The sequence below is a fragment of the Apteryx rowi genome, unplaced genomic scaffold (assembly GCF_003343035.1).
Source record: "Apteryx rowi isolate R43461 unplaced genomic scaffold, aptRow1 scaffold_2, whole genome shotgun sequence".
Taxonomy (NCBI): domain Eukaryota; kingdom Metazoa; phylum Chordata; class Aves; order Apterygiformes; family Apterygidae; genus Apteryx; species Apteryx rowi.
In genome coordinates, this window is record NW_020448307.1 from 11,027,815 (window position 1) to 11,052,476 (window position 24,662).

Consider the following 24,662-nt stretch of genomic DNA (forward strand, 5'->3'; position numbering starts at 1 on the left):
AAACTGTGAGGGTGGAGAAGTTTTGAACCAGAGATCTCCAGAGCCACATGAGGCTAGTTGCCACAGRAGTGTGGCACTGGTAGGACCAAAAGGCAAAAATGAGCTCAATAAGCCATGCATGGGCACATCCTGTAGGAGCTGATGGGAAATAAAAGAATTATTAAAACCACTCAAAAAGCTTTTATTTCCATAAAATACTATTGTTCCAAGAAGAAGCACTTCATTCAGGTCTCCTGTTCTGTTAGTGTAAGAGCTGGTTTAAAAACTAAGGTTGCGTTTGTGTGGAAGATTTCAACAAAAAGTATATTCTTTTTATTTTCATTAGAATTTTCACTGGGAAACTCTGACTCTACTGAAAAATCAAAAATACATGCTCACATGCACACAGACATACAACTTAAAAAAAAACCAAACCCATCCTTTTGGCTTTCACCCAAAATATTTCAGCATGAGGCTGGTTAGAGTTTCAGCTCCTGCTATTTGCAGGCCTCCTGCAGAGACAGAAAGATGAACTAAATACATGGTTTCTGTTGACACAATGTTCTGAAACAGTGTTTTCCATCAGCCCCAGTTTTCGGGTGTGTTCGACTGAAGAAGGGTGGCACAACTGGCTGCCCACACACAGCTCATGCGGAGGCAAGGAGGGTTTGCTAGCATTTTCATTCCTGCTAGTCCTTTATCTTGCACCACACACTAAGAACAGACGACAGCAGCACAGCAGGAACCCAGGGCTCAGCTCGCTCTTACACAAAGCAGCCCTCGCAGTCCTTTCCCCATTTGTCATTAATTAATTATTATTGCCCATCTGACCCGCACATGACACTGGTTTACCTCATCCCTGAGGAGCATTTCTGCTTTGCTTCTGCTCATGTTCTTATTGTACCACCTGAAAACATCAAAAGACTCTGAGTCAGCATTTCTAGGCTGTTAAAGTTTCTACTGAAAAGCCTCTGGATTGAGAGTCCCAAGTGTTAACGACAACAGAGAATGTAGGGTAGGGAGATTTGAGGCTTGTAGCTTCTGTAACAAATCCAGGGCTTTTAGGGGCACAAGAAAAGCGTAGGCACAACTTACTCGTATATTTGCAGATTGTCAGGTGATTTTTCCACCAGGTAACTACTTGGCACATAGCCTTCATGCCTGTTAAAATGCAAGAAGGAGTGAGTGTGCCAGACAGATGGGATTTTCTCTGCATCTGTGGGAGTCAGCTCTGAAAGTTTTTGCCTGCCAGAAGTCTTGCYCTTTACATGATATAAATGCTGGTTATAACGTATTTAGTAGGGTTACTGGGAAAAGGAAACAGCTGATTGCCCCTCTAAACACCCTCAGATCAGTAGCTGTGTTTGTAAGGAGGTGCAGCACTAGATATCCTCCCCAGTCTGGATAAACAGGGGTGGATTAAGAACTAATGTACATACTAGGTTCTCCATCACTGCTCATGCTGAAAATCCTACAATTTCTTTTTTGTTAGTTGTGTGTATGTGTCCCCACAGGGAACACACAGATCTGTTCCGTGTTTTGTGGGTTCCAATTTTCACARTTTTTTTCCCCACACATATGCCAGTGAGTGTCAGCCTGAACTAAGGACTGTTCTTTTTAAAATTAACTTCTGGTCTCCTTTTCTTCAGCTGCCTGGATACAAGCAGCATCAAAGGGAAGAACCCCCCATCACTCTTTTTGTTAGCTGCCCCCCTTTTTCTCCATGTGTCAGAAGATAGTTCACATATATTATACTAGAGTCCAGCATATATTTTAATGGAAGATCAGACTGGATTTAGAAAGGATTTGTAAATTGTCTGTGGAAAAGAGACTTACCCATTCTTATCTTGAATCAGCCACCAATGTTCCTCAGAGTTATCAATCACATAATATTCCTCATTATATTGTAATGTCAGCTCCTGTGGATTCTGGGCTTCATAGTCATATATGGCCAAGACTAAGGCATCCTTTGGGTCTAGCAACAACTTCTGCACAAATTAAGAACAAAACTGATGATATTCATATTCATAAACACCAACAGCGTAATCTCTAAAAAGATATTACATTACCCCGTTTGATGGGTTCAAAAGCCTCAGCATTAGGAAAGCACCCCAGAGTGCCTAGCGGGGTATGTTGGCAACACAAGAATTTGTAGCATTTCTGAACAATAAGTTTCATGCACAAATTTCTGTTGCATAGAAAATAGTTATCTACTCCTTCTCTCAAGCTTAGGGCAGGACTGCCTTTGAACTATTCCCCACAGGTGTTTCCTAAACTTTTCTTAAAAGCCTCTGTCCTAACGCCCTGCTGACCCTACAATAAGGCCTCCTGCGGTAACCACCACCTTACTTCTCCCTTGTTATTGTGTAAGCCTATGACTTTTTGTCCCTCCACAAATGGGTTTGGAAACCACTTACTCTGTTGCTCTTCACAGCAGCTTTTGCAGATTTGAATACTATTGTCATATCCACCCCCCTCCCAGGTTTCCCTTCCTATGAATAGGAAAAAAAAAAAAAAACCTTGAAGCTTCTCTCACTATTGGGGAGCCCCAGCTCACTTTCTGTAAAAAAAAAAAAAGCTGTCTTTGCAGGACTGAACACCACTGGGATGCTGCTAATTTATAGTTTATGAAAAAATGCAGAAAAGGTAAGAGAAAAACCCAGGGAATGTTATTACACATGATATTCCAGGTCACTGAACCATGGTGAACCTAAATGAGGACATTCTCACCACTGCTAGTTAAACATACAGGACACGTGGAAAGCTTAGCATGCTTCACTGCACTCACCCAATTATCTTCAGGAGTGGGAGGAAGAGGCTTCTTTGAGGCTGTAATGAAACAAGAAAGTTAATTTGCAGTAGACCTGGACAAAACCAGCTGACAAACCATCAGGGTAATATAATATATAAAGGTGATTCAAAAATTGTGAATAGCAAGTCTTGGCCCTTTATGTTTTTGGAGTAAGACATGCCAAAAGCTAGAACCTACACAGTGACTGTCAGCCACACAACATGGATTTGAAACTGATGTACAGATTACACAAGGAATCACCCAAATACCAGGGAAAAAAAGTCTTGGGTAAAGAGCGATTGACTTCTGTATCTGGCAACAACTTATATCTTTTTCAGGAGACAACATAAAGATTAAGCTTGGCCATTGAAACCACAGTGGAAATATGGTTAGGACAAAATAGGATACACAGGGGTGAACATATATCTTAAGAAATTTGTTATTTTGATTTATTAATTGACCATGGCTGATCAAATTCTTAGTTTTCCATCTCATTCTGAAGACAGCAGCCAGCATCACACAGAGGAAATTGTTAATTCAAAGCAAATACCATATACAGTAAAAGATGAAACAGTATAAGGAATGTCCCGAGAAGTCAGCAACATCTATCCTGATGGAAATGTAATATGATATACTTCAATGTTCTATATGACACAGACTTAATCCTTTACTTTTGCTTAGAATAAATATTTCCAAGGTCAGGATGCTCAAAATCCCATACCGTTTTTGGTGGGGTCATACTCTACACAGCCAACTGCCATCTTCTCTGTCTGATCACAGCACCTCCACTTGCCATCCATCCAAAAATTGGGATGATACTTTTGGACCAAACTATTGTTGTTTCTGGTTTCTGGAAAATATTAGAAGAAGAAAAAGAGGAGGAAAATGGATTTATTTGCATTGACATCAGCTCTGAAAGAGACATGCAGAAATGAATGGAAATAATCTGCAATTTAAAGAAGCTTCTTTTTCTTTTCAAGACAGGCTTTGGTGAGTATTTTCAGTCCCCAGTGTTAATGTTCTCCTGAAAGGAGTGAAGTCATCATCAATATGGAGGAATAGCCTACCTGATGCTGATGGAGCTCGTACGGCTGTACTGCAGGAGAACAGAATCCTACCAAAGCGACTATCTCTTTAAATTGTTAAACACGAAAACCACAGAAGAAATGTCTTATAAAAACCTGGCATGCTATGTACTGATGATTCTCATAAAAGACTTTAGCTCTACAGTATGTATATATGTGTGACACAGACACTTGCTGCTTTGGCTTAGTTTTTGGAAGGAGCTGTACAAGCTGGCATTCACTGGTTGTCCAAAGGAGGGGCAGTCTCAAAATGTTAAACTAAAGGAGGTGATAAAGTAGAAACTTCGAACAGGTGCACTCCAGAGAGGGGCTAACTGGTTACAAGAGTAAGTGCATGAACTTAATCAGGCAAAATGTTTTCAGAATGAACAATACACCAGCTTGTGTTATGAAAAAGGAGAAAGCTATGAAGGAAACCTGGTGCAATTTTCATGTAACTAACAACACCTTCCTCATGTTGAGTATTATGTCTCACTTTGCAAGCAGTGGTTAGTTATTGTACCTTCACTTCAGAACCATTGTAATGAACCACAGTGTAATTCAAGAGGTGAACAGGAAATGAAAGCTACCCACAAAAATGTTTCTTAATAATCATGATTCTCTAAGAAGGTTATCTAAACAGAGAATCTATTAATTAGAATTGAAAAAAATCTTCTACACAACAAGAATTAATTCATATAAAAATAATTAGCCAAATAAAAACCCCTCATCTCTTYCTGAATAAGAAAACCTCAAATTATAGTAACATATTAAAAGTTTATCCTAAAAAGATGAAAACAGAGCATTCCATAGTTCCAATATGCCCACAAGATTTGCAAACATACTTGATTTCATAATGGCATTCCCAATTATCACTTTACAAGCTTAGATATAAGATATTGACTCCTCAACCTGTGCATTTGCTCTGCATTATTAGCTGTTGGGAAAACTAATCTTGAATAAGTAACTTCATCAATTAGGTGGACACTGAAGTTTTATTACCTTCCTTCAGAGTAAAGACCCATCTCTGCCGACTCTCACGATTGGGTGCAAACACGTAGAGTATGTGGTTATCATGGACAATCTGTAGAGAGGAGGAAAGAAKGAAGCAAGCCATTAGGCAATCGCTGAAAGAAACAGGCAGCAGCCTCCATACCAACAAATTATGTTCAAAATGATGACGTGGGCAAGTGCAGTACTCTAGTTCTGTCCAGAAGCATCTCATAACCTTGGTGACTTGATTGTTTAAAACTGAGTGGAAACCCTGATCAAGAAAGAATTCTAAACAAATACTATTTTAGATCAATTTTATGCTGTTAAGAAATGCTAGTTAAATCAATGGAGATGTAGCAATTTTAATCAGCAGAGAATTCAGCCTATTACTTGCTGATTGTGATTTATTCTTCCAAAGTATCTCTGGGAAAATAGCATCTGTTTCTTAGCCATTTCTTGTAAGATGCTGCCACTTAAAATTTGAGAACCAAATTTAGCTTCTCTTGTGTCAGTATGAACCCCAAGCAACTCTTTGGAGACTATGTGGATTGCTAAGGATTTTCTTCAAACTTTTTAATAGCTTKCACTCTAGGATTGTAGAGGAGAAACAGGAGGCTAGAGCAGATGAACAATGAGCAATCAAGATGCTATTTTCATAAAGTTGTCCTTAATGATGAACCAACGTAGGAAGAGAAACACAGAACATTTGTGAAGTTTCAGACCAGAGAGTAAAATCATTACAAGAACCAAAATGACTCAGAAATTTAATTGGATGACTACATTTGGGCCTAAAATTCAATGTAACACATATTCTGTATTTCTCTTCCAATATGTATCTCAATAATTTAATTCCAAATGTGTCCAAGTCTCTTTGATGCACAGATGCTTTAAGAAACTTTGACCATTGTCTTTAAACAGCGGTTTCTACAGGAAAGCAGCTGGTTTTTAAAGTTTGTCTAGTAGTGTAGATGGGGCAATGATGATTATCACCTAAAGAACAGGAAATATTTGTTATCTTTTGACCTGAAGCCCTTGCAGGCACGCACGGACAGCCATGTGACTCAACAGCTTTGCTTGCTACAGAGAGATAAATTATAACCTYTCTTACAAAAAATAATAAAAATAATGGAGGAATAATTCCCACTCATTTAAAGCCACTGCTGTTGATACTATTATAGCAATATTAACGTTGCTATTACTCTTGTGTGATAATGTTTTGAGAATCCAAGGTAGATTTTGAAATCTGCAGTAAGCAGATCTCCAAAACGTGTAGCCACGCACACGCACGAACGCACAAAATCGCTCACTTTATGCTATTCTGCAAGGGGCTGACTTGCCAGAGGAGCCACACACAGAAAACAAAACCCCGTTATTATGTTACTCCCTGTGCTTTGGTGGTTCCACAGAAGATTTACAGCTGGTGCAGCTGAGGTATTTTAAAAAATAGATAATATCAGCTTACAAAATACTACAAAATTGACTCCGGGACAGAATTKAGACAAGCTCCACCAGGTGCGGTTCCCATGACCTCAGTGGAGCTCTGTCCATCACAGCTAGTCAGTTGTTACCATCCCATCACCATCAGCTGCTATCCTAGCTTTATTTTGTTTTTTCCTACAAGCATTATGGCTACATTGGAAAATGCAGACACAGAACAAACAGATCTGAACATTTCTTCCTTCACAAGCACGTCTTCACTCAAGGAAACTGCGTTCTAGTATGAGAAGAGAGTAAAGAGCAGTCGAAATACCCCCACCAAACTTTTCCCCACCTACCCAGCCCTGGTTAAGGCCTTTCCCACAGGGCTGATCATCAAAAGCTGTTTGCGGAGCATGACAGCATCTACTGCTGCTCCTGAAAGACCCATAAACAAGGCTGTAACAMCCCGATCGTTTGTTTTCTTAAATGCTAATTACGTTCAGACAAAACAAACATCTTGTAATATTCCAGAACAATTTTTATGAACCTGGTTAGAGAACAGCCCATGCTGGAGGGAGGTTTTCCTGATATGGTCTAGTTTAGGAAACTAATTCTTCTCCCTTCTCCTATTTCTGTAAGATAACATTTTACACAGTTCAGACGAGAGCTTAAGTAGGTCTCATATTGACAGCAGACACTGGGGTATATTCACCCACAGAAACTGGTTTTCTACATCAATCTTTAGCTGGGAAAGCATGGTGGATATGCACTTTTACTGTTCAAATGAAGAAGATATTAGAGAAGAATCTGCAAGCTACTTCATGATTTGTCAGAATAACAAATTCTGGTAACACCAAACCAATCCTCCAAAACAGTTCTGGTTTCATCGCAAAAAAAAACCCAACCCAAAACAACAAAAAAATTGCTTTATGGCTTTTTCCTTTATATGATGTTATTTTTGTTTTTTAGCTTTTGATGTGTGTGTGGGTCACAGTCATCAGCTTTTCTGTGAAACTCTGAGTCCAGACTTTTAAAGACATCTGTGAACAAAGGTTGCCCTATATTCACTAAAATCCAGATGCCATAGTCTTAAGAAAAATACTGTGAACAATGTGATGAAATTCTGATAATTGGCAGCACAGGGAGTAACATCATAAACTGGGAATTTGCATTGCAATAACCAAGTATTCTGTGGCATTTCTGTTCTCATGGCAATATAAATGTATCCCAYACATATTAACAACTGTAGACTACAAAAAGTGTTTCCCCATCCTATAGCTATCACTATCCTCTTCTTGGTCCTTAAGCAATCTCATCACTAAAAGCCTCCTCTGTTCATTTCTGGAGCAGCCTCCTTCATACATCCCATTCACCAGTTTCTGATGTAAAGGCCACTAAATGTATTTTATTTCAGCATGAAGTAGGTAAATTGGCCAAAACCTCTGTGAAAGATGTGCTTTATCTGAACATAAGTTACTGGGCTCGGTGATGACTAGCTCATGTGAGATAGCTGAATATTGTGTTAAACTTGGGATAAGACTAGAAAATCTAATGGTTCTTTCCAATGAGTATAAGAATTTATGGACCTTGTGATAACACTCAGTCTCTGATTCTCCAGTTCATTTCAAACCTCAGTTCTGTTTTTTCTTCACCTGTTGCTACTCCCTGATGTCGGAGAGAGAATTCTCTTGAACTACAAAATAAAGTGATATCACTACCAGTACGGTCAACAGACAGACTCACCTGGAAAGGATATTTATACTGACAGGGAATAATGATGTCACTTTTCACAATTTCCACACATTTAATCCTGGAAAGTTCAACAGAACCCTTCAATGTTCTTTTTTTCTAAAAGACAAAAAAGCACTTAGTTAATGCTAATGTTTCTATATTAAATAAGTAATTAGATAAGTCTGTGATGTCCATAAGACAAGTTTTTCATTGATTTCAATGGAACAGAAGCAAATTAACTGATTATATAAGATGTTTAAAAGTATAGTCATTCTTATATACCACACATCTATATGGATTGTACATACATTTATGCACATACATATATTCCACCTCAACACACTGGTTCTTAGAGAATCAGTCAAAACATCTGGTTGAAATTCTTTTTTTTCCAACAAACAAGATGCCTTTTAGCCAAAAAGAACTATTTTCATGAAACTTTGAGTTTATTAACATTCCTGTTTCACACTGAAAAGCTATAAAACAGTAAATATTTTATTTTTAGAAAATATTTGGGTAGTTAGGCTTTCAAAAACTAAGCATTTTATTTAAAATGTAACATTCTTACTGCATCTATTCTCCAAGAAACAAAATGCTTCTCTGGTTTTCACCTGTCTGGGTTTTTAGCTAAGAAAAATAACAGGAAATTTTGAAATAAATAATTTCAAAACCTTGCCTGCAAAGCTATTTTACTGGCAACCTCTGCTGTGTTATTATTCATCTGACACCAGATAGCTAGATAACAATAAAGTCAGTTAGGAGAAGTTAAGAAAAGAAGAGACATCCTAGAAACCCGGCACTGAAATGCCTGCCCTCAGTGTACCCTATTGCCCACTGAATCATCGCCCAGCAACTCCTGAGCAAGTCGTACGCTGCTTTTTCAGGTGAGACAGATGAAGATGCCAACATGCAGTAGGCTGAAGTGAAGCTCTCGCTCATTAGCTAGCGCAGTCTTCTGAAGGATTTGCTCAGAGGCACTTGCTCTTCAGAGGCAAACCGGTTTCCTGTTTTGATTCTTTTTCAGGAGGGATTGAACACCAAAACTGTCTCCCAGCCCAGCTTTGTGATAACATGACGGAAGACTGTGATATTTAAGAACCCCTTCACTGCAAAAAACCCTTCTGTTTTCCAAATACAGGCTACTGTCGATGGGAGAGAGCATGGATTTTGGAGACCATTTTATACCCTTCACGGGTTATCATTCAGAGCCATAGCAAGATTTTGGCCACCTCCTCACCGTCCCTCTGACCCACAACCCAAACCGACATGTTGCTCATCCTCCCATCTCCTTCCTGCCCTTTTTGCTCCCCTTGTCCCTGCGGACCTGCAGCTCTGCTCCTTGGCAGCAGCCATCCGCAAGGCATGGGAGCCTTTTCCTCCACCTGCCTCCACCTTCCCACCTCCACACCTGCCCCTCAGCATGGCATTCAGTGCTGGCTCTCGATGCTGCTCTCTTGCTACCTTTCATCAACAAATTTAGCCTAAAACAGGGAAGCAGCTGATGCCAGTGGTCACAGAGGTGAGGTTTGCCACAGTGAAGAGTCAAACAGCCTCAAAACAGAGAAGTCTAAAGGCCCCTCAAACCTTATTCTGGCRCAACTGTCTAGGTATTTTGCCTTTGTATACTTGGACTTCAAGAAAGAGAGGGAAATTATTACAGTGTGGGCTCTCATTGCCCCTCTGGGCTTTGCTGGTGTATGTTAYGGCCAGCAGTTCAACTAATGCTTCTGAATTTACTGCCAGGACTGTCTTCTGTAGAAGGCATCTACCTACATAGCTATGTCAGGTGGAGTTGGACTTTTTTATCAATAAACCCAAGGCCTCAAAGCACCCCTAAATGTAAATGCCAATTAACTAGCAAGAATAGTGCCAAACCTTAGGAGGCCTTACTGTGCCTCATTTTCCCCATCTATTTTCTTTCAGTCTTGCTTATTCACTTCTTTCTTCCAGACCTCGCTTCCTTTGTCTCTTCTCCACAACCTCCTCTTTCATTTGTTCTACCCCTGGGACTTCTGCCCCTTCCATGAGACTCAAAGCCATTTATTTCCTGTAAAAACCTTCAATTTTGCTGACAGCAAACCCTCCTTCATCTTATTACTTTGAAGTCCCAGGCCTTAACCACATGCATTCCTCCTCTGAGGCCCTAGGAATCGATGTTGTTCTGGTCACACACTCTGCTCTTTTACTTCAGACTATTTTTTGTTGATACATTTCTGGACTCTGCTGAAAGACAGAGTCCAGCTTTTACAAGAAGCTTTATACAGTTTTCCTACGGCTCTCATCACCTACTGTGCTCCTTTAAACAACCTAATTTCACCAGCGGAAGCCCCTCATAATCTCATGTTATAGCTCAACTTCAGTCTGCGTCTCACCGCCAATGCATTCCCTGGCAGATCCTCAGCAGATGGGATGTCGGTGATAGAAGGCAATTACAGTCCTGTAGCAGTGCAAACAACTGGAATTACCACTCACAAACCATGCATTACCGAGAAACTGGGCTGGAAACTAAACATATCCCTGCCTGTGATGCCTGACTGCACTTTAATCTAACAAAAGCAACTGCGCCATTTGGAAGGGAGCGGAGAGGAGAAACCTCTTGAAAATGATCTCCCAAAACCTCAGAGACTTGTTCCTAAAAGGGCTAGCCAAAGCACGCTGACAGCTTTCCATTTGCTGTTTCCAGCCTGCCTAGAGTATAATTAGATAGCAAACATCTTCTTCTTTTGTCTCTCCCACAACCGCCTTTGTTTTAGCTGGTTTGCCACAAACACATCAGTGTTCTTACAGCGTAGTGTGTGTGGAAAGATACCCAAGGCATGCTGCTGTCCCAGGTGGAGATGAAGTATAGCGTGTTGCAGATCAGTACGTCCTGTTTTATTTCTTTTGGTTCCTTGTATTTGCAAAATGGCAATTCCAGCAATGAGACCTAACAGCATCGAACAGAGCCGGGTGCATCACAAGTCCAGTGCATTACTGTCTTCAGTATTCCACCCCTTCTTGCCACATCACTCCAGCATCTCTTTCACTGGTTAACTCTTCAGTTTGTGTCTACAGCATAAACTACATGTTTACAATGGTCCTTATTTCCCTTAGACACTAGAATAACTGACTATGGGATAGAAAAAGGCGGGAATTTCCAACTCACAAACTATTCTATAATAATTTCTGCATGCATAGCCTACCCTGCAACACAACAAAGTATCTCACCTTGCTTGTAGGGGGAATAAGCTGCCTGACATTTACCATGCACTAGGCAAAATTAGAGTGCAGTTATGTGTTACAGCTAAGGTAATGCAACAGCTATTTGGGGCCAAAATGGGTAGCCCTTCTTCCTCCCATTTCCACCAACACTGCTACCTGCCATGGCAGCTTGACCAGCCAACAAAACTAACCGCTTTTCATCAGCTCACAGTCTGCTGGCTTAAGCTGCATGGAGGGTCAGAGGAGCCCTGCAGCTGGAGCACAGGAAGAAGCAGGGACAGCGAGCCATTAGCAGCAGCTACCGGTAACGCGAAACTGCACTGTGAGCATGCTTCCTGACTGTGGTTCTGCACACTTGGGGTCCACATATATCAGGATTTTGTACTATACGGGGCCATGTAGTCTGAGGTAGGCAGGAATTGGTTACATTCTGGCTAACACTTGGCTGTTGCTATTTTTGATCCCAATTCATCAAATGTTCTATACCAGACATTGGTGTTGAAGGCCCATAGGCGCCACATATCTGGGCGGATGCTTAAAGGCTTGGCTAGACCACATTCTATCGTATCACGAAGAGACACAAGAACACAGAGCTGTTACAAAGCTTCGCTGTGCATTCAAAGATGCAAGTCTCTCACATGGGTTGGGGTTCTGCTGGGAATGCGAACTTTAGTGACATGTAGAAACATCTCACAGAAACTTTTGGCAAGCTGCACAGAGGAATGAATCTATCATGCTGAACTCAAACAGCCCAAAAGGTTAACTACTAAAGGGTCCTGGCAAAGAAGTGGTCACCAATGCTGGAAGCAGAGTGAACTAAGTGAGGCGAGACACTAAGGTGAGGGACGGCAGTGGTGGTCAGAGACTTATCTCAAGCAGTACAGGAGGAGAGAGCAYGCAGTGTTTTCTGGCAGGCAGAAAGGTAGTCTGTTGTTTCATAAAGCTGTCGGGGTTCAAAAGTTTTATAAGAACTTATACCTTGTGTCCTTTTGGGCTGGCGGTGAGGTGAAAACCGAGCAATTAAGATTCATGAAGACAAAACCCACCRGGGCCAGAGAGCCTCCCACCATCCATCGGCCTGTCTCACAATTCTGTGGACACCCACCACCTGCAGCCTCCCTTCCCACATYACCCCTGCCCCTCACCTCCCTTTGCAACGCCTGCCAGTCCTCCCAACCTGGCCAGGCACCTCAGAGCAGAAAGTGTAGAGTCCCCTCTGTGGCACTGCTGCCTCCCCGCCCTGCGTATGGGCATCCTTCCCCACCCTGCAAGGTCTGTCTGTGAGCCTGTGTTTGCCCCCACCTACCCCATGGAGCCCCCAGTTGCAGCCAGACACTTTCCCTCAGTAGGCAGGTAAGGGGAAGGCTAATTTATAGCTGCTGTGGATAGAGGTAGGAAATTCCAATCCCCCGTAAGCTCAACCGCAAAAACATTTCCGTCAGTACAAGCGTTTAATGACCTTCTTTTCTGTAGGTTTTCTTTGCAAGAATTYGAGCTGAATTTCATTCACTGTTTTCACTTATCATCCTGAGTAGAGGGAAGTATTCTTAATTAACCACCCTGATAGTTAAGTAATTAGGGGTCTTTGCCTCAGCCCTTGGCCTGACCCACTCGTACCTCGTCACCTGCTCCTTTTCCCCCTGTTCCAGCTGGGCTCAGCGTGCAGGCTCGGTGGAGGCAGAAGCCGAATTGGGGGTTTCTTATTCTGTGGGTTGGTAGTGGTGAAACCAAAGCAACTTAATCTTTTTAAACATTGCACACAGGGCCTCAGGAACAAGCAAAAGGAAAAAAAAGCTCTGACTTCTGCTCACCACTAGAATGAAGCATATGTAAGTGTGAAGAGAGGCTTGCATGCACATGAAAGTATTTTAAAGTGGCAATGAGAGACTACTGTGCTAGCGATAGCAGCAGGCAGCAGTGCCTTCAACATCTCCTGAGGATACCGGTCTTAGATGACTAACATACCCCTCTGCAGAGGGCTTATACTTGCAGAGTGAATGCTCCCTAGGCCCCMATGCACAATGCTTACTAGTGACAAGGTAACCGCACACAGAAATGATAAATTAGCAATACCAATAATGTGACTTAACTATATCATGCTACAAGTTACCTGCAGCTTTATCCCACCAGTTTCTAAACTGTGGTATATGTGCACCCTGGTGTAATGGAGGGGTCAAAATGGGCTCAGAAGAGGGCATGAGCTGGTTTCAGGGAGCAGAGGAAGTGTAGCTGCCCGGGGCAGTGCTTGAATGAAGGCAGGATTTCATATGTGCCTTTTTAGTATTTCTTTCATGAAAACCAATTCCCCTTCTAAAAGTTGGAAATACAGTTTCCACCTGTGTTGCTTTTCTCTGGCTTTGAATAAGTTGCATTTTCACATATAAAAGTGGATTTACCAAACGCTAGTGCTGCAAATTCAACCTGCAATCTCCACATTTTTTCTTCCTTCATGTATGTTATCACCTGTCATAGAGACTGTGAGCCTGATTTGTATCTTCAGCTATGCCTATGCAACCCTGATGCTTCTAAGAACAGAAGCAACTTCATTGCTGATACACAGAGAGCAACAGGACAGAAAAGAGCAGAAATCCTGTTCACTCAGCTGATTAAGGCTAAGAGTGAACAGAAGAAAAATGAGACACAGTTCCTGTGTTACCAGAGCCCACAGTTGTGACCGAATGTGCACAGGGGGCGGATGCCCTAAGAAGGGGAAAAATTTACATTCTTGCTATTAAGAGCTCAATAACCAAACTTTAAATATTCCCCCAGCTATGCACAGGAAAGCTACACGCTCACAGCTGTGAAACGGCATGTGTTGTTCCTAGCTCAGCACAAATTCTCAGGGTAGCCAGAAAGAAATACGCTTAGGCTGAAATAAAATGAAAAAAACCCCGCACCATAAAAATGCCTGTCTTCGGAATAATTTGAGTTGACCTCAAAATGATTGAAAAAAATGTATAAAGTTGAGGTGTCTTTCTCTCCTAAAGCTGTCTCCAAACTCAAAAAGGAAAAATAAAGTCTGTTTATATGGTTAGATCCTTCAAGATATTTCCTCCCAGCCTCTAGAAAAACACTCGAGCCTATTTTTGTAGTTTTACTCTAAACAACAGATACCAACTGCTCCTGGAGACTGGCCACTTGGTTCATGGACCTTTGGTGTGGTCTAAGACAGCCATTTTTGTATTCCTATGTGCTTRAACTAAGCTCTAGGATTAACACAGGAACATCTATAGAGTATGTATCACTTGCTCTTATGTCTCTACTTGTAATTCCAYAAGAAAATATTTACCATAGCCATACAGTGTTAAAGCTGTACTTCGGCTAATAAAATGTCATTGAAATGGCTGGAAATAGGATGTGAGTACAAAGCTTTCAAGAAAAAAAGCAACATTACAGCTCTAACTACTGGTAAAAAATAAGTGGGTCAGTGAACAGACTGCTCCAACGGACCTGCTTTTCCCTTTACAGACAGATTAATATCAAAGTTAAGCACAACCTTTGTGAAAGATATAACAACCTTCCAGCGGCAGAGAGTGCAGCTTGATGTGGGCTGGTGAACATCATCTTTTTTAATTACTGACACTTTACCATCTTTCTGGTATCATTCTCTTCAGGTCCTGTTGAGCTTCTGTTGTAATTTGGAAAGGAATCTCTGGATTTCCTGGGCTGCCCAAATTCTGCTTATACCTATGGTATTGCAGTGTGTCCTGTTTAATAGCTACATAGACTGCTGGTCTCCCATAGTCAAGCGTTGGCTGTAGGATAGCAATGGACAATAACGCAGCAAATAGTAACTATGAACTTAAGAGATATCACTTGAACAACAAGGACTTATTTTTAATGATAATTCTCCTGCTAAAATATTTTTCCAATGACCAAAAGACTTGAATTTGAACCTCTTTGAACATTGTGTTGATGYGCTTACTTTCTATCCCTTAACATTGCAGCATGTGCTGTTTTTATCATTAATAGTTAGGAAATTAAGAACTGTTGATAGCTGAATTGATAGGAATCTTGCTCAAATGTTAACATTGTTCAGTGTTTTGGGCTTTCTCTCTCCTATTAGGAACAAATATAGTTTGAGGTTTTATGGGAAATGAACGAATTTAATCRAGTTTTAAAATGAAATTTGAAATTTAAATTAAGCAATTTTAATTTTAAAAGAAAGTTTTAAGGGATTTTGCATCTCTTGCCAATACCAAGTGTTCCAGAGGAAAAGTGTAAAGAGGTGTTAATTGATACTACTGGGATTTTCCATAGAACTCTGACTGTTGTGCTATGTTGTAATTCCTCTAGTTACCCTGTTATATTTGATAAATAAATCCCAGGGTTCACATGCCTATTGTGACTATTCTGTTCTCCAGCTTGAATCAAAAAAACCAATTACTTTTGTTTAACAGTTGTTTTCACATATAGAGAACATGGAGGTGTTTGAGAGTTGGGCATACCCTGGATGCAGAGTGTGTCGAACTGTGTAAAATGACAAAATCAGCTGCAATTGGTGCCTAAGATGCCTCCATTCGTGTGAGCACTAGCGATGGTGAAAGAGCACTAGATGTTTGGGGCAGGCAATGGGAGGGCTGTGCCTGCTCCACTGCCCTAGCTCACCCTTGGGTGCCCCCCTGCAGTCCTTGGGCACTGCCACGGCTGACTACAGGACTGGCCATCTATAACTTCTTTTTGCTGTGTTGTTCTTCCAGGAATGTGCTAAAATTTTGCACCCTCAACTTGGAGTGCAGGGCATGGGAAGAGGCAAACGTTGCCCAGTGACCTAAGGAAAGAAGCTGAAGCCCAGCAGGCTCCTATGCCAGAATGTAAAAGTTTCATCGGCCTGTGAGATGTTAAGGTGCTGTTAATTGTGCTGCATGCTGTCAGGACACATCGTTGGTGTGCTATCACGTAGACACCATGCAATTTCACTCCCAGCAACTAATTTCAGTATCAAATCTTGTTTACTGAAGCTGATACCATTTCTAGACAAAGCCTGTTCCATGCAAACAATCTCAGTTTTTTATGAATTTACTCAGTTAAATTCTCAGTTTCCCAGGGTAATATCTCCATCAGAGAAATTACTCCTACTGTCCCTTATAAAGCCCTATGAGCCAGATCCTTAGCTGATGAAAACGAGTGTTGCATTTCCATCAAAATCATATAAAACTATAGAAATTTAACAATTCTTTTAAAAKGCTGGAAAAGTCAATGGTGGTACACTGAAGATCTGGACCTCAGATTTTATACACCTAGCTAAGAGCTGGCTGGTTCACTATTCACTCCTCCAGGCTTGCTCAGATGCCTTGTTTTCAGAACAATATGARCCTAAAACAGAAGAAATGCAGAGGAAAAAATTGAAACCATAACCTTCTTGCAAGGTTTCTATGGTACAAAGTGTACATTTCCATGGGGTGTGTGTATTTAACATTTARGTAAAGAGATCCCATGAAAAAGCACACTGGGACATAAGAGCATTTTCCTCTTGGCCCATCACAGGGTCCCACATGTCTGCAATAGCCCAATATTTCCACTGAACTCCTATTTTAAGTTCTGACAAAGCCACTCCCAATGTTCATATTGTCTTAAGTCCTATCTGAGAGCAAAAATGATTATCATAGGATGCATTTCTACCAACACAGAGGTTTGACAAGAAAATCAATGTCACCATCAGCGAAAGAAAAAAAAAWWGATTCTTGGCTTTCAAATGGGTTTTCTGATATGAAATAGTCTTTTATGTTACAGAAAAGCATACGGAACAACTAGTGAATATTACATTAGTTTCTTCAAAGACTATTCTTGACTCTAGCAAAGACAGGGAGAAGGAGTGGACAGTGGGGATTCAATGAAGGGAAGCTAAATTAAATCTATTAAGTGACACCACTTTCTCATTAAAAAGCGTAAGCTTCAGAGACAAAAAAAATCAGTCAGAAAGGGTGAAAGAATATAAAGCAATAGGCAGGCATTATAACAATATTGGTTACAATATTGATTACAATATAAAGCAAAGGTGGGCACTGAAAGCAAAAATAGCCACAGTAAAGAGGGCTAATAAAGACTATTAATAAAGACTACTAATAAAAACTATTAGGAAGTCTCATATTTATGCAACATATTCATATCAAAAGAAATTCTTTCCTTCATAAAGAAACAAAAGAAAACATAGGTGCARCATTTTTGCAACATTCTTAGTGTTCTCCAACAGAAGAAAAATTTAAGCTTCATAATTTGAAGAAGATGGAAGTATCTGCAATTTGCTGTGAAGAAATTGCTCACAAGTGATTTGGAAAAATTTCTTGAAAGATTAAAGACCAAAAAATTCCTAGGCACAGACCTAGCAGGATCAGAAGTGGGTATGCACAAAGACTGCAACAGGAAAAGGATTATAATCAAAATTTTGAAAGATAAAATGTGGGATTCCAGCAAACATGAGCTACTTTTATTACCAGACTCCATTGTGCACTAGTAGAGTTAGAAAGGCTGTAGACAGCAGGCATAGAACTAGCTGTATTTTCCTTAAAGAGATCTTGTGTAGACAGTATCACCATCCTGAATCCTGCCGCGGAAGAAAGTAGTGAAAGAGAACTGCAATAGATTGGCACCTTAACTGTCCAAAAAGCATTTGATAAGATGGACTGGAATAGGTTGCCCAAAGATGTGGAATCTCTGTCCTTGGTTTTCAAGATGTGGCTAGTTAAAGCCATGGCCGACTTGTTCTAGTGCTGGCAATAGTCCCGCTCCGAGTGCTGATCTGGGGTTGGCGACAGTTCGGCTCCGAGTGCAAGGTCCGACAAGATGAATTCAAGACATGCTCTCCAGCCAATATTCCTATGATTCTGTGGTTTCACGACAGAATTGAAAGAGGCTCATTGTGGCAACTAATATGAGTTTAATCCTCCAACTCCAATAATATAATTCAGATCATTAAAAAATTYATGTTAAATTCACAGAGGTATAGTAAGGGATTCATTTGATATTAGGTGTATGTTTGTACCTTGTCCCTGTCTTATTCAAGGTTGTATTGATTTATGTAAAAAATCACTGAAACAGGTGTGATGCAGATAGATGCCAAGCCTGACTTTTTTGTGGATATGTGTATTATTAATGAATTAGTTAAAGATGTGCATCAGAAGACAGATGGTATTTCAAATTCTGGCAAGCAAATAGGACTTGTTAATAAATAAATGAGAAGTTATGAAGAATGATGTTCAGGTATATATTTATTTGGAAGGTAGTCTTTTAAAGCATTACTAAATTCACTTTATATGAGGCTGGCGGTTTCATGACTGTTATAGTATCAGGAATACACAAAGTATATATTATATTAAACGATCGAGAAACAATATGGACAGCCACTGTAACTAAGCAGAACACCAAAATGGAGATCTTCAGAAGCAAAGTCCACATTAGAGTTWTGGGAAAAATAAAGTCTTTCCAAGGCAAGATAGACAAGTCACATTTTGTGTAGAATAATCAAGGTAAAATGGACTGCTGTRATAATGAACAAAGAGTTGATTTTGTTACCATAGGTAGCTGGACTATCGCAAATAACATAGACAATGCAACAGAAGTAGCTGAAGCATTTTTTTGGATGCTGATAAAAGGCTTTTCAGCCAAGTTTATTTCTTTTGTCTCCTGGAACAAGAGACTGAAAGCAAACTTCAAGACACACTGAAGTGTCATCTTTATATCTGAACGTAAAAGATCTGAGTGAAGGAGCCCAAGACAAGGCTTACTTATGCTACTTGACCTCTTGAGTATCTGACCAGCGTAGGAAGAACAGTACTGATGTAAATGAAGAGTAAACTCCGTCCTTTTTTCTGTGCTCCTTTCATTGCTTTCTTTGAGAACTGGACTAGTAATAGCCCATGAGTTCATGAAGCTTAAAAATATGTAGGTGCCTGAACTTCCCAGGTGTTAGGTGTAACTTCCCAGTCCTTAAATACTTCTTCTTAGAATGCCCCTTTAGGGCAAGGCATTACAAAGATGCCTATTTCTGAAAGGAGATACCTGTGGCATAGGGGCATGGAGTACTTCTCCGTGGTTGGTACAGACAGATCCAAGCGCTCACCGTAGTTCAGAGCAGCCCCAGAACGAGCAGCTCCGATCCAGAGACTGCATAGCTGCATTAGTKTGGCACCATCCTGGAGGACTGCGGCCCAGTTACTGAAGTGTGGCATCAGCCTCAGACATCTGTGCTACTTCCAGATGAGAGCCAGCTTGAATTCCAAGCAGAGAGGCTCATTTCTGTCTGTCCTCATCCAGGTAGACATGACCTGCGTGACATGCCAAAGACCATGCACGAACCTCTACTTAGAATCTGACCTGCAAATTAACTCTTTTCACTCTCCTGTCTGCTAGTTTGGAGGATTTACCATAGATCATAAGCCACTAGGCCAACAGAATCTAGGTAACTCACCAGTTTAGGCATTTTTGCTAAGGCCAAGTAAGTACATTTGAAAGTCTGTCCCAGAGATCCCTGCCAAAGGGATTCACTTATCTGCTTCTTTTGCAGTGATGCAAATATACCGGGACCCTGGGAGTATCACAGAAATGTATGCATTATAGGTGATTCTGATGAGGATCAAACTCGTTGAAATTGTTAAAATGATTACTCCCATGTGCTTATTTACTCTTATGCACAGTAGGTATAAAATTAGACCCTAGAAACTAAGAATTTCTGCTCATGGAAGTGATTTGCATGTTATTATAAAGGCACTTCTGATGTATTTTAGTTGAGACGGGAGCTGAATCCATTTGCTTTATGCTAAGACAGCCCTGCATTGTGCACTGTGTAATGAATTCCAGAAAACACAGCTTCATATTGTTGTCAGTTTTTGGGGACTCATTCTCCTAATGAGATATGTAAATACCTTTCATTAGCATTAATGGCCATTGTGTGCTTGGCCCATGACGTGAATAGAGCTTTCTCTCTAGCTATGTGCTGTTACAACAGAAAAATGACATTACAGTTATTGCAAAAATTTGCCTTTATGATGTCAGTTGTCCTGTTAGCTTTTGATACTATTTACAGAATTATCCTGTATTTTATTTTGGCCTGTTTATTTTCTTGCTGTGAACTGCTACAATCAAACTCTTAAAGATCTTTTTATACCCATCATGCCAAAATACAGAGAAAGGGACTGGATGCCAAACCCTGTTGACCACTATGGTCTCAATACGGGCAAAACATGTAAGCTTATGTTTAACACATGACTGTATGCTTTAATTTAAGCCACCCCATTGAAATCTATGGGACTTTGCAAACTGTTAAGCAGTTAGCTAATTCTTTTATCTGAATTTATGTGTAGGCTATTGTTACTGACTCATTTGGGACCAGAGAGGTGGATACCGTGTAATAGTGAACTCCAAGTACAGTAAGCAACTAGACACGTTGATAAGGAATTCTTAAAGAAGCTCTCTAAAATCTCTTACAGCAAACATCCACGGAGATTTTCCTTGGAATACACATACTTTAAAAGCCCAGCACTTGCTGGTCCCCTCTATACGGTGCAGCGAGCGTGCCTGTGGATAGTCCCCGTCACTGAGGCCAGCGAGCACAGTTGCCCATGCTGCTTGGCCCTCCTCGACTCCGGAGTGGGGTGGCCACATGCAGACTGCCTACTAGCAGTGGCCCACGGCCTATGCTAACGCCTGCCGTCCCCACAGATTGTCTGAGCAGAGCCAAAGCTGTGCCAGGGCCTGTGCTGGAGGAGTCCTGGTGCACACCATTAATTCCCATGCCTGCAAATGCTCCCTGGTCCTGCTTCATTCACTAGGATGGACATAGCCAGTGTGTCAGGCAAAAAAGATCATTTTCCCATCCCTGGCCCCAAGGCTGTGAACACAGTCATTCGGGATTCGCTCAGTGCTTAGCATGAGACACAACYGCGATTGCATGGCCTGCCTTAAGCTTTCTTCTCCAGAACAGGGATGATCTGACTGCATGGAGGCCTGACCAGGATGATCTGTTTTGTGGGAAGTATAGTGAAGAGGCCGAAGATTGGTTCTGCGTGTTATTTAGCAGGACAAATAGTCTTTTTCCCGTTCGGTACTAAGTTCTTCTGTTAATGTAATAACCTGATTTTGATAGTTTGTGTCAGCACAAAATCAATATTCCATGGAAAATCGGCCCTGTACCCACAGTCACTCAAATGTTTGCGTGTGCCTAAAGTTACATACATATATATGTAACTATACATATGTGTGTCTATATATATGTAATGTGTGTAAGTTTATAATAGATAAAATATGAGATAGAGTAGATAGTGTACCAAATCCTCATCTGGTCCAACTTTGCATAGCTCTATTCTGATGCCTCTGGACTTAACAGAATTTTAAATCACCTAAAGACTAGGTCTTCTGATTTTGGAGATCAAAGTTTCAGAAGTTGTTAACCTATATATATATATGTGTGTGTGTGTGTGTGTGTGTGTATGTATGTGTGCGTTATGTGCATGTGTATATATATATATATATGCATGTGTGTGTGTGTGTACGTACACACACACATACATACACATACACATATATACATATATATACACATCTATGTATAAAGGTATTTGCCAGCTGTCATTCACCATGAATYGAGATTTTTGAATGTGCAGTGTAACAACGTGCCTTTGAAAGCTTTTTAAACATTTATGTCAGGCACTTTGAAGATGTCCCACAGTGGCCTAACTGACATTTAGGAAGGCTAGGGGATAAAATTTCCAAAGAYGCTCAAGTAACATACCAAATCTATGCCCCACTGAAAGTCACTGAGTCAGATTTTCCAAACTACTTAAGTGTCTAAAGAGGCAGGCAGACACCTGTGCAATTCCGCAAAAGTACTTAGGCAGAATAAATGTTGAATTCCTCTCAAATCCATCAAGATTCAGAAAGTACCAAAAAAACCAAAACAGATAAAATGTTCCTCTAAATACTTACTGCTGAATTGCTTAGATGTTCTTGAAAATTTTACCAGAATAATCAAGTGGAATAGTTAGAATACAAAATCTTAAAATAATAACATCTGAAAAACAGTCTGGATAAAAGTCAGAGAGTCTGAAACCAAATACAGACAACATAGCCAGCAATAAATGTTTCCTATTTAAATATGGAGGTATAGAAAAGCACCATCTATAAAATAAAATTAAGTACAACATTTGTTGAACATATTTGAGAGAAGTAACTTGCAAGTAATAATGACTATTAACCCTTAAGGCAGGTATCCAACCTTAACTGGACAATGATATGATACAAGGGCACATCATAGTTTGCTTTCCTTGTTGGTTTCAGTTTTAAATTAATTTTCTACATCTGTGAGCAACATCTGATCATCTCGAGTTGCCAAAGCCAGACAGCAAGGCAACGTGGTCCCCAATACTGGTTTGTGTAAGGTAACATCACCTAAACATAATGGATTAACAGYACGTTCAGTGATTGTTGGAAAACAAGCAGTATGATTTACAACTGTCTAATGAGGCCTAGAAAATATCCAGCTAAATATAGGAAGAGGGGAATAATTCTTACTTCACTAGAATACTTAGCACAATGGGGTGTGTAGCTTGACTTCTAATTTTCTTCATATTTAGCAAATCAGAGAAATGAAAGCTGGGGGAAACAATGACTAGTCTGAGCACGTATCGCATGTATCACATTCCTTTTTAAGCTAAATCTGAAGACCTGTTAAGCATGGCAGTTGAATTTATTTAAAAATGTAAGACCTACCAGTCCCCAGTYTGTTGCCCTAAAGAAAAGGATGAGAAAGTAAAGATTTGTGGCTGATTTTTTCCCCAGATGTAGTTAGGGTACATAGCGAACACTTGTGATCGCTGCAATATGCCGCTACAGGTCACTCCTGTACCGATGCGAACAGCCATTCGGCCGTTACCTATATCGGTTGTGACAGCCTGCTGTAAATTCCTACAACAAAACCAGACCCTTTCTATAAAGTGGCTAGGTAGTCTTATTCCCCCATTCACACCAGATGCCCATTGACCAGTAGTTCTGAATGACCAGTTTGATCACTCTGCGATTTTCAGCGAATGGCGCTGTAATAAGGACCAGAAATATTAAGTTGTTAACGCTTAACAGAGAGTTCATCCTTCCCTCCATTGCTGTATTATGAGAGAGAAAATGGCTGACATACCCCATGGCGATGTTCATAGTAAGCCAACTTGGATTGGGTTAAGACAAAGAAGCGCACTTTGAAGTTGGAGGGAGACGTCCTTCTCTTCTGCTGGGATTTTTTGATGAGCTGTTCCTCCAGGAGCACACAGTTATTCATTGCTGCGCCAAGAATGGTCCTCTCCCAGGACATGGGATGCCTGCCCTACGCACCGAGCACCCGTCCAAAACAGAGAAACAAGAAGGAAGGCAGTTAATTTTTTTAACAAAAAAGGTGTTCATAAGGCAGCGTAGGTGCTTTGAGCCTTATCTTCCCATCTACAGCAAAGCTTCCTTTCTGTCAAACCATAACCACATCCTCTCTGAAGTCATAAACCGAACAGCACATGCTGAAATATACTCTAAGGTAAATGTTGTGGAAAAAATAACACTTTAGGGACATTCAACAGATGTGAGTCAATGATCAAGGATTAATAAAGAGGTGTGGCATGATTAAGCATCTTTCTCCTACTTGTCCATTTAGTAAATACAGTCATAAATGCATACACTGAACTTGAACGTACAGGACAAGTGTCTTTCCTATCCTCTTAGAAGTAGGTCATGCATCCATATTTCTTTTTAAAGAAAAGAAGTATTTTGAGGAAGTCTCTTACATAACATGAAAGTTCCTAATATGTAAGCAAAGGCAAAAGGCAGTTTGAGGCAATTAAACCTACTACTTATATAAAAAAATCATATCCATTATATATTTTATAAGAAAGGATAAATATTTGCAGTTGTTAGATATTTAAACTGATAACAAATGGTTATAATATCTGATAACTAATTAGTTATCATCGGTTACTGTTTACTGATTGCTGACTGCTTCAGAGGCACTCTAATTAGTCCAGGGCTGAATGTTGCAGGAAACACAGGCACAACATACACTCTGTGGATGCAATCAAGACCCATGTAATCAGCAGCGAAGTGAGCACAAATTCCAAAGCAAGTACAGTAGGTTTCCTCAGGACTTTGGTGCACCATCCTGGGCAGTCTGCAGCAGCTTAAATTTAGAATTTTAAAAAGTGAATATGCAACTCATGCACTCAGTAAAAAAAAAAAAAAAAAAAAAAAAAGTTTTAAAACAAATGCAATTCATTTTCCTCTGTTCTTGCATTTTTAATATTTTGTGTAGTATTTTATCAGTGATGTATAACTGTACTGTTGGTACTACTGTGGATTGGAGACATGGAGTCTGGTGGAATGTGTGAGATGCAAGATAAGTATTAGCATTAACTAGGTATTTCTGAAAATTATTTGACTCTAAATCATTTACCAGTGCTAACTTTTTACAAGATCCTCTTTGGCTACAGAGTTTAACACATTAGGATATAAGGAGATAG

General features: G+C 40.3%; 1 protein-coding gene across 1 annotated transcript in view; it reads right to left on the reverse strand.

Moving 5' to 3' along the window:
• ITK (IL2 inducible T cell kinase) overlaps positions 1-23,509 on the reverse strand; it is a 36,052-nt gene extending 12,543 nt beyond the window's left edge. Inside the window, exons 1-8 of the mRNA XM_026063372.1 lie at positions 23,303-23,509; positions 7,990-8,094; positions 4,837-4,918; positions 3,492-3,620; positions 2,768-2,808; positions 1,816-1,967; positions 1,075-1,140; positions 832-886 (exon numbers count right to left, since the gene is read on the reverse strand). Coding sequence (XP_025919157.1) covers positions 832-886; positions 1,075-1,140; positions 1,816-1,967; positions 2,768-2,808; positions 3,492-3,620; positions 4,837-4,918; positions 7,990-8,094; positions 23,303-23,473 — 801 coding nt within the window. The 5' untranslated portion in view covers positions 23,474-23,509. The remainder of the gene's footprint in view (positions 1-831; positions 887-1,074; positions 1,141-1,815; positions 1,968-2,767; positions 2,809-3,491; positions 3,621-4,836; positions 4,919-7,989; positions 8,095-23,302) is intronic.
• Between the last annotated feature and the right edge of the window lie 1,153 nt (positions 23,510-24,662).